This window comes from Salminus brasiliensis, chromosome 13 (genome assembly GCF_030463535.1).
Source record: "Salminus brasiliensis chromosome 13, fSalBra1.hap2, whole genome shotgun sequence".
Lineage (NCBI taxonomy): Eukaryota > Metazoa > Chordata > Actinopteri > Characiformes > Bryconidae > Salminus > Salminus brasiliensis.
This window is the reverse complement of record NC_132890.1, coordinates 28826999-28839687: the sequence shown is the minus strand read 5'-3', so window position 1 is coordinate 28839687 and position 12689 is coordinate 28826999. Positions and strand designations below refer to the sequence as shown.

General features: G+C 41.2%; 1 protein-coding gene across 1 annotated transcript; it reads left to right on the top strand.

Annotated features, from left to right (window-relative positions):
- The first annotated feature begins 1351 nt into the window (after positions 1-1351).
- slc24a5 (solute carrier family 24 member 5) lies at positions 1352-12268 on the top strand. The gene is made up of 9 exons (XM_072695258.1): positions 1352-1631; positions 1831-2010; positions 2211-2294; positions 3511-3614; positions 4383-4483; positions 6144-6427; positions 6848-7054; positions 9507-9608; positions 10418-12268. The coding sequence occupies exons 1-9, from the start codon at positions 1475-1477 to the stop codon at positions 10738-10740; spliced, it is 1542 nt and encodes a 513-aa protein (XP_072551359.1). The 5' UTR covers positions 1352-1474; the 3' UTR covers positions 10741-12268.
- The last annotated feature ends 421 nt before the right edge of the window (positions 12269-12689 follow it).

Sequence of the window (12689 nt, the reverse complement as noted above, 5' to 3'; positions counted from 1 at the left end):
TGTAGTAAACTATAGTAATTATAATACTGGTGTAGTGTCCTGTAGTAAACTATAGTAATATATAATACTGGTGTAGTGTCCTGTAATAAACTATAGTAATATATAATACTGGTGTAGTGTCCTGTAGTAAACTATAGTAATATATAATACTGGTGTAGTGTCCTGTAGTAAACTATAGTAATTATAATACTGGTGTAGTGTCCTGTAGTAAACTATAGTAATTATAATACTGGTGTAGTGTCCTGTAGTAAACTATAGTTATCAATAATAGTGGTGTAATTCACTGTAGTAAACTATAGTAATTATAATACTGGTGTAGTGTCCTGTAGTAAACTATAGTAATTATAATACTGATGTAGTGTCCTGTAGTAAACTATAGTAATATATAATACTGGTATAGTGTCCTGTAGTAAACTATAGTAATTATAATACTGGTGTAGTGTCCTGTAGTAAACTATAGTAATATATAATACTGGTGTAGTGTCCTGTAGTAAACTATAGTAATATATAATACTGATGTAGTGTCCTGTAGTAAACTATAGTAATTATAATACTGGTGTAGTGTCCTGTAGTAAACTATAGTAATATATAATACTGATGTAGTGTCCTGTAGTAAACTATAGTAATTATAATACTGGTGTAGTGTCCTGTAGTAAACTATAGTTATCTATAATACTGGTGTAGTGTCCTGTAATAAACTATAGTAATTATAATACTGGTGTAGTGTCCTGTAGTAAACTATAGTAATATATAATACTGGTGTAGTGTCCTGTAGTAAACTATAGTAATTATAATACTGGTGTAGTGTCCTGTAGTAAACTATAGTAATATATAATACTGGTGTAGTGTCCTGTAGTAAACTATAGTAATTATAATACTGGTGTAGTGTCCTGTAGTAAACTATAGTTATCTATAATACTGGTGTAGTGTCCTGTAATAAACTATAGTAATTATAATACTGGTGTAGTGTCCTGTAGTAAACTATAGTAATATATAATACTGGTGTAGTGTCCTGTAGTAAACTATAGTAATTATAATACTGGTGTAATTCACTGTAGTAAACTATAGTAATTATAATACTGGTGTAGTGTCCTGTAGTAAACTATAGTTATCTATAATACTGGTGTAATTCACTGTAGTAAACTATAGTTATCTATAATAATGGTGTAATTCACTGTAGTAAACTACGGTATAGCTGAACGGGACACGTTCAGAACTCGTGAGGATGAACTACTGTCCAATCCCAGCGGCCGGGGGCGGGGCCTGCGTGAATACGGCGTGCTGCCGTGTTGTGGCAGTGATGCTTCCCCTCAGAGCCGCTGCGCTGTAGAGCTGGATGGAGAGTGAACTCAGTCACACAGTTTTACATTATCCAGTAGATTTAGGTTATACAATAGCTTTAGACTGTGTGGGTCTGATGAGCCCTCCTATTCCCTCCTGAGCAGTCTCTTACACGTGTAGCTCTGTTAGGAGGATGAATAAAGACGCCGTTCAGCTGAAGAGGAGGAGGAGAGAAGTCCTGCTGTCCGTGCTGGGAGTGGTGATAGTGATCTACTGCGCGGTGCACTTAGTTTTCTACATCGCAAAACCTGCTCGGGATTTTAGGTTCTCCAGGGTTCGGCGGGAAGTGGGTAAGAAACAAGCCCAAATCAGCTTAAACCTGCACGCTTGCTGTCTGAGAGGCTGGTGGAGGCTGTCTGGTGGACTGCTCAGAGTTGGGGGGAATGAATTGGTTTGGGGAAAAGGGGACAGTGGTTTCAGTAAACGCTGGATTCGCCTCATAGCCGCTGAACTCAAACACAAACAGTTTATTCTCCTGTTTTTCTGCAGAAAATGAGACGCAGTGTGTCACCCCGCAGTCCTCCGAGTTCCCAGAGGGCTTCTTCACCCTGCAGGAGCGGAAAGACGGGGGGATTATTATATATTTTATGATTGTTTTTTACATGTTTTTAGCAGTCTCTATTGTTTGTGATGATTATTTTTTGCCTTCTTTGGAAGTCATCAGCGACCGTAAGTTTGTAATATATCATATTATATTAAAGCATTTTATTGTTTTTATTATTTGGCATTTGCTGGTAATGATGATGATTAGTATTATTATGACGGAATGATTTAAATAATAATGACTAAGTAATTCATATATAATTAATGTGTAAAGCCCGTGTGTCTTTGTGACGTTGTGCGCGTGACGGATTTGTTTGCGTCATCAGGTCTCGGGCTCTCTCAGGATGTTGCTGGGGCAACCTTCATGGCTGCCGGAAGTTCGGCCCCTGAGCTGGTCACTGCTTTTCTTGGTAAAAAAGCTCAGCACTGATTTATACCTGTTGTAAAGGTGTATACACACAACTGCTGCGTCCCAGTTGAGAACTACACACAGGTTTAGACCATATACTAGCTATATAATATCTAAATAGTGCAGATTTGGAAGATTAGTAAGACTACCTTACTCACCCCCTTCCTACTAACTTCCTACTTGCTGTGCCACATATGTCACTCCAGTCCTCCAGCCGCTGTTGCTGCTGCACTTGCATCATTATCTGCCATTCTTTCTAATAATTGTTCCAGATGTAGCTCCTTCCTCTTTCCATTTCGTTTTGCATGGTGGGATTATAGTGTCCATCATAACCACAGACAAAAAGATATTTTATATTTTTTGAGTATACTCTTCAAATTCTTATCTGTACTATATACTTCATACTCAAAACTCGTTAGTATTAGTAAGTAGTTTGCAACTGGGACGTGGATCTGGGTGATATACTGTGGGTGTGTTTATGGGAATTGAATTGAGCCTGAAACTCATTCAAATATCAAGCTCATTAGCAAGAACTTTGAGCAGTTGTTAATATGTTCATCAACGACAGCAGAAAAGGTGTCTTATTACAGCTGTGGCATCAACGTTTCAAGCTAAATTAGTGGAAACTAATCACTGTCCTCTCACATTCAGAGTTTGAGACAACAAGACATAGGACAACAGACACTGGTTTGATTAACCTCTTTTGTTAATCACAGTTAGAAAGTCTGCTGTATTTAGGTCTATTTTGGGCATTTCTCCTACATTTACATTTACATTTATGGCATTTAGCTGACGCTCTTATCCAGAGCGACTTACAAGGTTACTGGTATTACAGCGGCGGGCCAATGTAGTGTTAGGAGTCTTGCCCAAGGACTCTTATTGGTGTAGCGCAGCATAGTCACCCAGACCGGGAATCGAACCCTGGTCTCCCACATGGTGTTGTAACCCAGTGGCAGGTAGTGGTGTTATCTGTTGCACCACACCAACCACCGTACCTCCAGATGAATCTGACATCAAGAAAAATAACTAACAAGAAAACAATAAGCTAACAAGAAAAATAGGGCTGATGGTATCCACTATTAGCATGAAATGCTGCATGCCTTAAAAAAAGAAAGGTGCAGCCATAGCTTTTGACCATGTTTTATTCAGCACCTAATACTGATACTGATTTTAGCCACTTTAGGACGGATAACAGCTCCTCTGTACTTCTTCCTCAGGTGTGTTTGTGACGAAGGGAGATATTGGTGTGAGTACGATTGTGGGCTCGGCCGTGTATAACCTGCTGGGCATCTGTGCTGCCTGCGGAATATTAACCTCAGTGGTACGTTTTCAGAAAGATTACACACACACACACACATATGAACGCACATACACAAATGTATGCATGTCTAGTCATTAGTTGTTGGATAAATACAAGCCTTGTCTGGACTGTAAAGTTTACTTGGCGCCTTACTACTTATTTGGGCACTACTTATTTTGTTTTTAAAAATACAATATTCACTTTAAAATAAATACCAATATACATTATGTTGCTGTCCTGGCAAAATCTTCTAACACCGTCTGCAACGTTTATTATTATTATTATTATTATTATTATTATTATTATATCAAAGCACAAAACTGTGTAGCAATTTTACATTAAATAACAGCTTCAGAATCATGTTGATGCTTCACTCACTCGTGATTGAGAGAATAGCAGCACCATGCGACTGCACTATGTAACTTTGGTGAGGCTGCACAAGACCTTTCGCAAGAACTTCGTAATGCAAGTCATATCTGTGTAGTATTACTCTACTGCCTCAGTCCACAAGCTTCTTTCACTTCAGATGCCAGTTCTGTATCGCTTGGTTTGTCAACAAATTCTCGTGTACAGCTGTCCATGAGAGGGCGCTCAAAGCACGATTTGTATTTATGACTTTGGTGTAAAAGTGAATTACACTCCACAACTGTAGGGGGAGTCTGGAGCAAAGAGTACCAATTCTCACATAATTATGCATTTGTTTTCATCTTAGTACAGAAACATTTGTATATTTATATATATATATATATTTTTTTCTATATATAATTTTCTCAATTGCTGTGTGTCCAGGTGGGTCGTTTGACCTGTTGGCCATTATTCAGGGATTGTGTTGCGTATGCTATCAGCGTCACTGCTGTGATCGCCATCATCTCCGATAATCAAGTGTACTGGTGAGTGTGTGTGTGTGTGTGTTTGTGTGTTACAGTAGGTAAACTGATGCAGGTAATATAGTTTACAGTTACATAGTTTCCATCTAGTCACAATTACTCCACACGGGTTAGGACGAGTGTGTGATGGTTTGTGCATGCAGTTAGCACCATGCTAAAAGGTGGACTTAAGCTTCAGTAGCCTTGTTGTTCCAGTGTAGAAGTAAAAAAAGAAAATTTCTTGGCTTATTGACTATCTGTAGGTGATCAGTGTGAGGAACTGGTTTTGGTCTGAAAGTTACTGTAGCTGCTGTGTTCTGGAGTGTAGGATTGCTTTATATCTGTCTGTGAACAAACAGCATTACTGAGTTCCAGCTACAGTAGGGAGGAAAGGCTGGGTCTTGAAGTCAGTCTGAAAGGGAGATTATCACTTATTTTCAATCAAAAGTTTGGACACATCCAACTGAATGTGTATAAAATAGAAACAGAATCAGAAAGATAATCTGAAGTGAAGCTTCAGAGTATTTGTGGAGATACCTCCTCCACCAAGTGGCCAACAAGGGCTCGTCTGTTGTTGCAGTCGGATCAAAACCTGGAAAAGGAAAGTACGTTCCTAAGTGTTAATGTAAGTTATGTGGTAAGATCTTATTCCAAGTACTTTGGGAAATTTCTGAAATGTTCATAAAGTATGTTATCATGACACAAAGATCTCTGGTTTGAATCCCAAGTCATGCTGCTTGCCATCAGCGGCCGGAGCCTGAAGGAGCACAATTGGCCTTGCTCTCTCTCTCCCCCCACATCAATTCAGTGTGATGCTGGCCTGCATGGGTGTCTGCTAGCCGATGCATCAGAACTAGGTCCTTCGAGCAGTGACGATTACACCAGGTGATAGGGAGAGACTACTAATGAGTGGGTTGGGTAATTGGCAAAAATAGAAGTTTGGAAGAAGTTTGAACTAGTGTGCTTGGAAGTACAAGAGGTCCTCCAGAGGACGAGAAGATGTTATACGCAACGAACAGCAACGTGGTGAGAAATGCATTCTGGGATATTTGGCTGTCCCAAGTCCACACAAGTCACCTGATGCATGCTTGAGGACTTGTTCTTGGTTAGATGCGGACTTTTGAATGGAAAGTAATTGAGCTGTTGCTGATGACGTTTCACAACATTTGGTTTTGTTCTGAAAGCGATGAAATGTTTCATATTTAAGAAGATGTTCAGTAAAAAATCAGTGAACGTGATTGATCACAGACTTCATACGCAGCCAAGACGTGTTTGGCATCTGAGGTGTGCTTATTTAGTTTAAATGGGAGATAGGCTTACTTTTCTAACAAACACTGGGGTTAGACTGTGATATTTCATGAGTCATGCTTTACTATTAGCAGAGACACTAGCAAGTTCTTAAAAAGTTCAGTTTTTTAATGGCAGTTTGGCTTTACAGCAATAGGTTGGCCTAAATTTACATGAGCTTTATGCTAAATGTTGTCGATCAGCCCTGGATTGTTGGATTGGTGCTTCTTTTGTTTTACACTGGACTTTTAAAGCTTACGTAGCTAACAAGCAATGGAAGCTTATACCCCACACTCGCCTCGAGCCGTGTGGAATTGTTCAGTAGTCTCTAATAGACTAGCTTGTGTGGTTGCAATTTGTTGGTATGAGTAAAATACCTGTGTGTATGTGTGTGTAGGTATGATGCAGCATGCTTGTTGCTGGTGTACGGTGTGTACATCGTGGTGCTGTGTTTTGACCTGCGGATCAGTGAGTATATGATGCGGCGGTTCAGCCCGTGCTGTGTGTGTTTGAGTAAGAGCGTGGACGAGCGCTCTGAACAGCAGCCTCTGATTGGCTGGAATAACGAGTCCAGTCTGCGGGTCTCGCGGCGCTCCCGGACTGACAGCGGGATCTTTCAGGATGATTCGGGATACTCACACCTGTCCCTCAGTCTGCACGGCCTCCATGAAATCCCGGAAGGTATGAAAATATGAACGACTCACTCAGGAGTGTAAACCTTCAACCTCATATTGATTCATTAGAAAATGATTCATGAATCATGCAGTTTTAGATTTGACCATGTTTGTTTGGATTTGGTTGTTATGTGTTGTTATGGCTTGTTGCATTAGCCTTCTGGCTTCAAGCTAATTGTTTTGGGTGTGATTGAGAATTTAATTTTATAAAAAGCACCTAAAACGATTCAAATTCGAATTTTATTCAAACCCTAACACGTATCGTCGCTGGCACGCAAAAACCTTATATTTCTACTATTGATGTTTTTTACTTATTGCCACATTTTGAATCTGGCAGTTGTTCTTTACATTATGTTAGAATTTAATGATGAATGGACCAATAGGTTCAATTTTAAAGTGTGTGAATCTTTGTGATTTTGAATCGTAGAGCGGAAGGGGGTGTTCAGCATGCCAGAGAATGACTTAAAGCGGATCCTGTGGGTTCTATCTCTGCCCGTGATCGTGCTACTGTACCTGACCATACCGGACTGCAGGAGGCGCTTCTGGAGGAAATTCTACATGCTGACCTTCTTCATGTCCGCCGTGTGGATCTCTGCCTTCACTTACATTCTCGTCTGGATGGTCACTGTAATCGGTAAATAACACTTCTTTATAGTACATCGACTTGCACAGAATAACACCCTGGCAACCACCTAGCAACTTTGTAGCAATCATTTGAAACCGCATAACAACATTTGACACTGTAGCAACTGCTATACAATGCCATATCACTTGGAACAGCCTTAAAACCCCAATAGCAAGCACCAGGGATACCACAGCAACCATGTGGAAGGGCATTGAAACCTCATTGATGCTACCTGGCTTCCGTTTATCAACGGTTGTGTCTGAAACATAATAAATGCTGCCTAATAAGGCACCTTCATCTTGCCAATTTGTAAAAGCAACTTCAGTGTATCATTTGCTGCCTTGAGTATCCCATGATTCTCTGGGTTAGCACCTGGTCGTCGACTTCTGAGGAGAAAGTGTCAGTGTAATAGACAAATTTTGCCTTTTAACGTCTAATGATTTTAGTTAGTTACACCACCAGCTGACAGCAGTTGTCAGTATCCTGGCAACGTCATGACGTATTGCTGCCTTCATGTGTAGGAATCAAGGTATCTGTCTTCCATAGAAAATGCTGGGATTTGCAGAATCATCAGAATCACTCTGCATGTCCACTCTGCATTTAGGAACTACACATTTCTAGTTTATTATTATAGTTCTTGTTTGTATTAATTGCACAACCTGGTAGAACAGAGCACTTATGAAAACAAAGTGACACCCATGTTTTTACCCCGACTATTGCAGATAATGATATCAAATTAAGTGCCGCTGTTCTCCCGGACTTCTGTTTGATGCCCTTGATTTGAACCCCTGCAGATGTTTATATTACGAAACCAGATTTGCATTAGTCCAAAGCTGCCTTGCTAGGAACCAAATCCACTTTGCAATTGACAAGTCAAGATGTCCAAGAAAAATTAGCCTGCCATCATCACACAGCCAAATAATCATTATTACAGCCGCTTCTCAATGTACGCCATGCTTTTTACTGCTTTTTTGGATTGAAGCCGCTAGCCTTGGAGGTCGCCAGACCTCGCAAATTCTGCCCATTAATCCAAAGGTTGATCTGTAATTATTTACACAGTAAGCCTATTGTGTGTGTGTGTGTGTGCGTGTATACTGTAGCTGGAGCAATATTAAAAATACAGTATAATTGGCCTTTAAGTGCAGTTCAAAGATAATTACAGTGTAGATGATATTTGGAAGCTGTTCTGGAGGTGCTGGGGTTCTAGGAAACACACCCACACACACAGCCAGGTCACATGCTCTATCTGCCCATTCCTAAGATGCCAGCTATGTATCTTGAGGGTATGCAGGAGTCTGGAGGTTTGGGATTACGGCCCACTGGACCCCAGAGCCCATGTGATTCCGGCGGGAGGATAATAGGATTATTATCCGAGGAAAGAGCGTGCAAACTCACATGAGCGAGGGCCGTGTGGAAAAGAGTAAAGCACTGGGCAGGTACTGAGGAGGAGCTAACCCTCGGGGCAGTGTGCGTGTCAGAGTGTGTGTGAGTGAGTGTGCCCTGTAGGCTTGTTTCTCTGAGTGCGTTTTATAACACGAGTCATCAGGCTTCCATCAGAACAACCACATGGGGGTCTGCTGGCTGGCTGGCTGGGGGCTGAAATCCCAAACACACACTCACACAGGCTCAATCTGCTGTATGTGGACTGATTTAAAAAAAAAATAATAATAATTTACACAGCATATCTTCGTACAAATGTTCAGTGCTTCTTTAGTTTTACACTGGAACCATGAGGCTAATGTAGCAAGGTAGGTAATGAAGCTGATAGCTGATAGCATGGTGCTAACTGTGTGCTTAAATCATCACACACTCACCTCAAATTGTGGGAAAGTGTTCAGTAAACAGGCGTATTTATGTGGTTTCTGACACTGTGTGAAACGCCTGTTGTGTTTAAACCTGAAGTATAGAGCAGAGCAAGCAGACTGATTGACCCTGCTGGGGAAAAAAAACAGCACTGGTTTCTGGGACCAGCATTGGGTTTTGTTTGAGTTCGATAGTTGACCTACAAGCATAAGCAAGCTGACCAGGCTAGACAATTAGTATGTCCAAGATTGAATGAGATAGAGCTGGTTGACCAGCATGGTGAAGAATGACCAAATAATGCATTTTCATCCACCTTGACCATCAAGGACCAGCTTAGACCATCTGAAACCAGCTACCAGCAAAGTCTGGTCTTGATTTTCTGGCAGACGTCATCTAACGTCCCTGAGCCTGAAAGTATGTTAATGTTTATAAGTATGATATTGGCTGATCAATGTGGTCTAAACTTCCAAAACAACTGTTAGCTCCAGTAGCTTTGCAGCTCCAAAATAAAATTGACCTGCTTTAACTTCCTAGCTGTCTTTAAATGATGCGTGAAATCAAATCACTGTGGAAAAGAACTGATCAGCTCAAATAACTGCAGCACATTTTATTTGATATCTTTCTCATAACGCATTTCACTGTGTGTTTGTGCATCCAGGAGAGACTCTGGCAATTCCTGACACAGTGATGGGTCTCACTCTGCTGGCGGCGGGAACCAGCATCCCTGACACAGTGGCGAGCGTGATGGTGGCACGAGAGGGTAAAGACAGAAACACAAACACACACTGAACTTTTGAAGAGTCGTGTTAATGTCTATGGATGAATGAAAAAATAAATACGGTACATAAGTATTCGGACACCATTATTGTAATGTTGCCTCAGTATACCACCTCAATGTTGTTGTTTTTTTGACATGAAACGTAGACTTTCAGCTTTAATTCAAAGGGTTTAACAAAAATACTGTATTAACCCTTTATGAATTATAGCCATTTTCACACAGTCCCTTCAAAGGTAAATGATTCAGTTTTCTGAGGTCTTCCAGAATTTTTGGTGTTTCTAAGCTCACCAGTGCATATCTTCTTGTTAAGAATGAACCACATAGTTGAATTTGCTCATGGTGTCTATATCTTTAGGTAAGACGAAATCAACACTTGGAATATCTAGATGTTTTATTTCCCTCATTTGTCATGAAATAATGAGGCAACAGGTCACACCTGGCCATTCAACTTCTTAGCAGTCAGTTGTCTTACTTTCTTACTGTCTGTTACTTTTAAGCCAGTGCAAAAACGGCTCTAAACAGCAATATATTTCTTAACCCTTGAATTAAAGCTGAAGACACCAAGGAGCCTGTTTACACCTGGCATTAACATTGGTGATCGGATCATGTTTGAATTTCTGCATGAAAAGGCAGGTGTAAACACCCCCAACATGCACTGTGATCAGATTACGATCAAATCACTCCAGCCACATTCGGAGGTGGTACAGGACTGAACAGGACTCAGTGTAGAGGAAATGAGTCACAGATATGGTTGTGAATAAGTGGTGTAAGTCTGTTTGTGCTGCCCGCAGGTAAAGCAGATATGGCCATGTCCAACATTGTGGGCTCCAACGTGTTCGACATGCTGTGCCTGGGCCTGCCCTGGTTCATAAAGACAGTCTTCGTGGACACCACAGGCCCGGTAGTGGTGAACAGTACAGGCATGGTCTTCATCACCTCCACCCTGCTGCTCTCCATTGTCTTCCTCTTCCTGGCTGTCCACATCAACGGCTGGAAGCTGGACTGGAAGCTAGGCACTGTGTGTCTGCTGTGCTACATCCTCTTCGCCACGTTATCCATCCTGTACGAACTGGGAATCATCGGGAATAACCCAGTACGGGCCTGCGGAGACTAAATGACCACAGTTTGCCTGAAAATGCACAAGTACACAGTTTCAGGGGTGTTGGGTACTTCTTTAGTTTTAGACTGGAGTTATAAGGCTAATATAGGTGGGAGCTTACACTCTACCAATTAGCATGGTGCTAACGTGAGCTACGAGGCTAATGTATCAAAAAAGTAATGGAAGCTTTAATCGTTTTTCTCACATTAAACCCAGAACATTTCCAAGATACCCCAAAAATTGGAGCACAGTTCACACTTAATGTTAGATTTCCACAGATATATGTGTTGTTGCTAAGCACAAAACTACAGCATATATAAAAATTGGAGCACATCTCTCAGTCAACGTTGGGTCTTCTATATCCGAACAATGCGCACACGAAAAAAATCCTGCACCCCAAATATCGCATTAATCACTATGGAAACCTGGACACCTGGGGGAGCTTGGGGGCTCAATTGTAAGGTTTAGGATTGACTCGTTGCTGCTGTCGCACTGCCAGATTATTTGCATGGCAGTTGCTCCCGATTCACCTCCTGACCAGGAAGTTGTTTCCGATTGGAAGATTTTGCCGGAAGGGCTAAAATCGCCTTCAGGGCAGGGTCCACCCCGTCCAAATTTTACCCCTTCAACAAGGAACAATGTGTTCAATTCATTTGTGCAACGTTTTCACTCCAACACTGAACTAAACACCCAGCTGCTAAACTGGGAAACTGCCGGCTTCACTTTTACCAAACCCCTTCTTGCTTAATTGTCACTAAATACCCAGGAAAAAGTGCATATATGAGAGGGGCTATATTAGCATAAGCAAGAAGCATGGTGCTAACTGCATGTCTAAATCATCACACACTTCTCAAACTGTAGCAGTAATCTCTAATAGACTTGCTTATGTGTTTTCTGACACTGTGTGACGCATTATTATCCATAAACATGGTCTTAAGTACGGACACAGAGCAGGCTAGCAGCATAACAGCAGCTATTACTGTTCTTAGCTATTCTATTTTTCTCACTACTGTCCACTACTACTGCTGTCCTGTAGTCTTGCATCAAAGACTGATCAACTCCAAATGGTTTGGTCCATTAGTTGTTAACTACTTTAGCCTCACAGATGCTGTGTAAAACGACAGAAGCACAGAACAAATCTTGACTGATTGATAACATCTAGGGTAAGACATGGGAAACTGGGTACATTTGGACTGTTGTCCAAACAGAATCACCGACCTCAAACCAGCCAAAGTGGCCTTTTTAGATACATGCAAGCCTGTAGACTGACCTCTGACCTCAGACTCTGCCTATTCATTCACCTAAACTGACTGTTAGTATGGACACTCGCTCACCTGAAAGGAGTCTGGTCCACACAAGCCGACCTCAGTTGTTTACGAGCCTGCGGGCCACTTAGTTGAGGGTTGTTACACCGTACAACACAAACGGACCGAGAACTTTTGTCTTCGTTCTCACTTCAAAGCTCTGGCAAGAGAAGACCTCTCTTTTGTCATGTTGAACTGTTACATACACACAGGACTAAAAATAAAGATGCATTATTCTGTATTGTGTACACTGGTCCAAACAACTGGGAGATCTTTCTCATCTTTTAAGACTTTATATGTAAATGAGCTCTATTCTGATTAGTTATCCTGTACTGTGCCTGGTTCAAAACGCAGTCCAAGCGGAAACACCCCTTATGATTTCTGCATTAATGGGCAGGGCTAAACAGGCAGATACATGTTAATGTGTTGGTTTTTGTGATAACACAAACATAGTGGATTGACTTGGTGGGCTACTTTTGCAGCTTAGTGTCCACATATGAACTGGGTACATTAATGATATACAACATTGAACACATTGATAAATTCAGTTTTCCACGATATGGTTGCTTTCAGGAAAAATAAGTCAGGCCTTTCCAGTGGAAGGAAAAGTGGTATAACTACTGGACAACATTTTAGCCTGGTCAGTGCATACACAGGGTT

Bases quoted from the DNA above. Each gene is read 5' to 3' on its own strand.
- slc24a5 (XM_072695258.1), top strand. From the start codon at position 1,475: ATGAATAAAGACGCCGTTCAGCTGAAGAGGAGGAGGAGAGAAGTCCTG. The intron at 2,295-3,510 runs GTAAAAAAGCTC...CTTCTTCCTCAG, and splicing joins GCTGGTCACTGCTTTTCTTG to GTGTGTTTGTGACGAAGGGA. The intron at 9,609-10,417 runs GTAAAGACAGAA...TGCTGCCCGCAG, and splicing joins CGTGATGGTGGCACGAGAGG to GTAAAGCAGATATGGCCATG.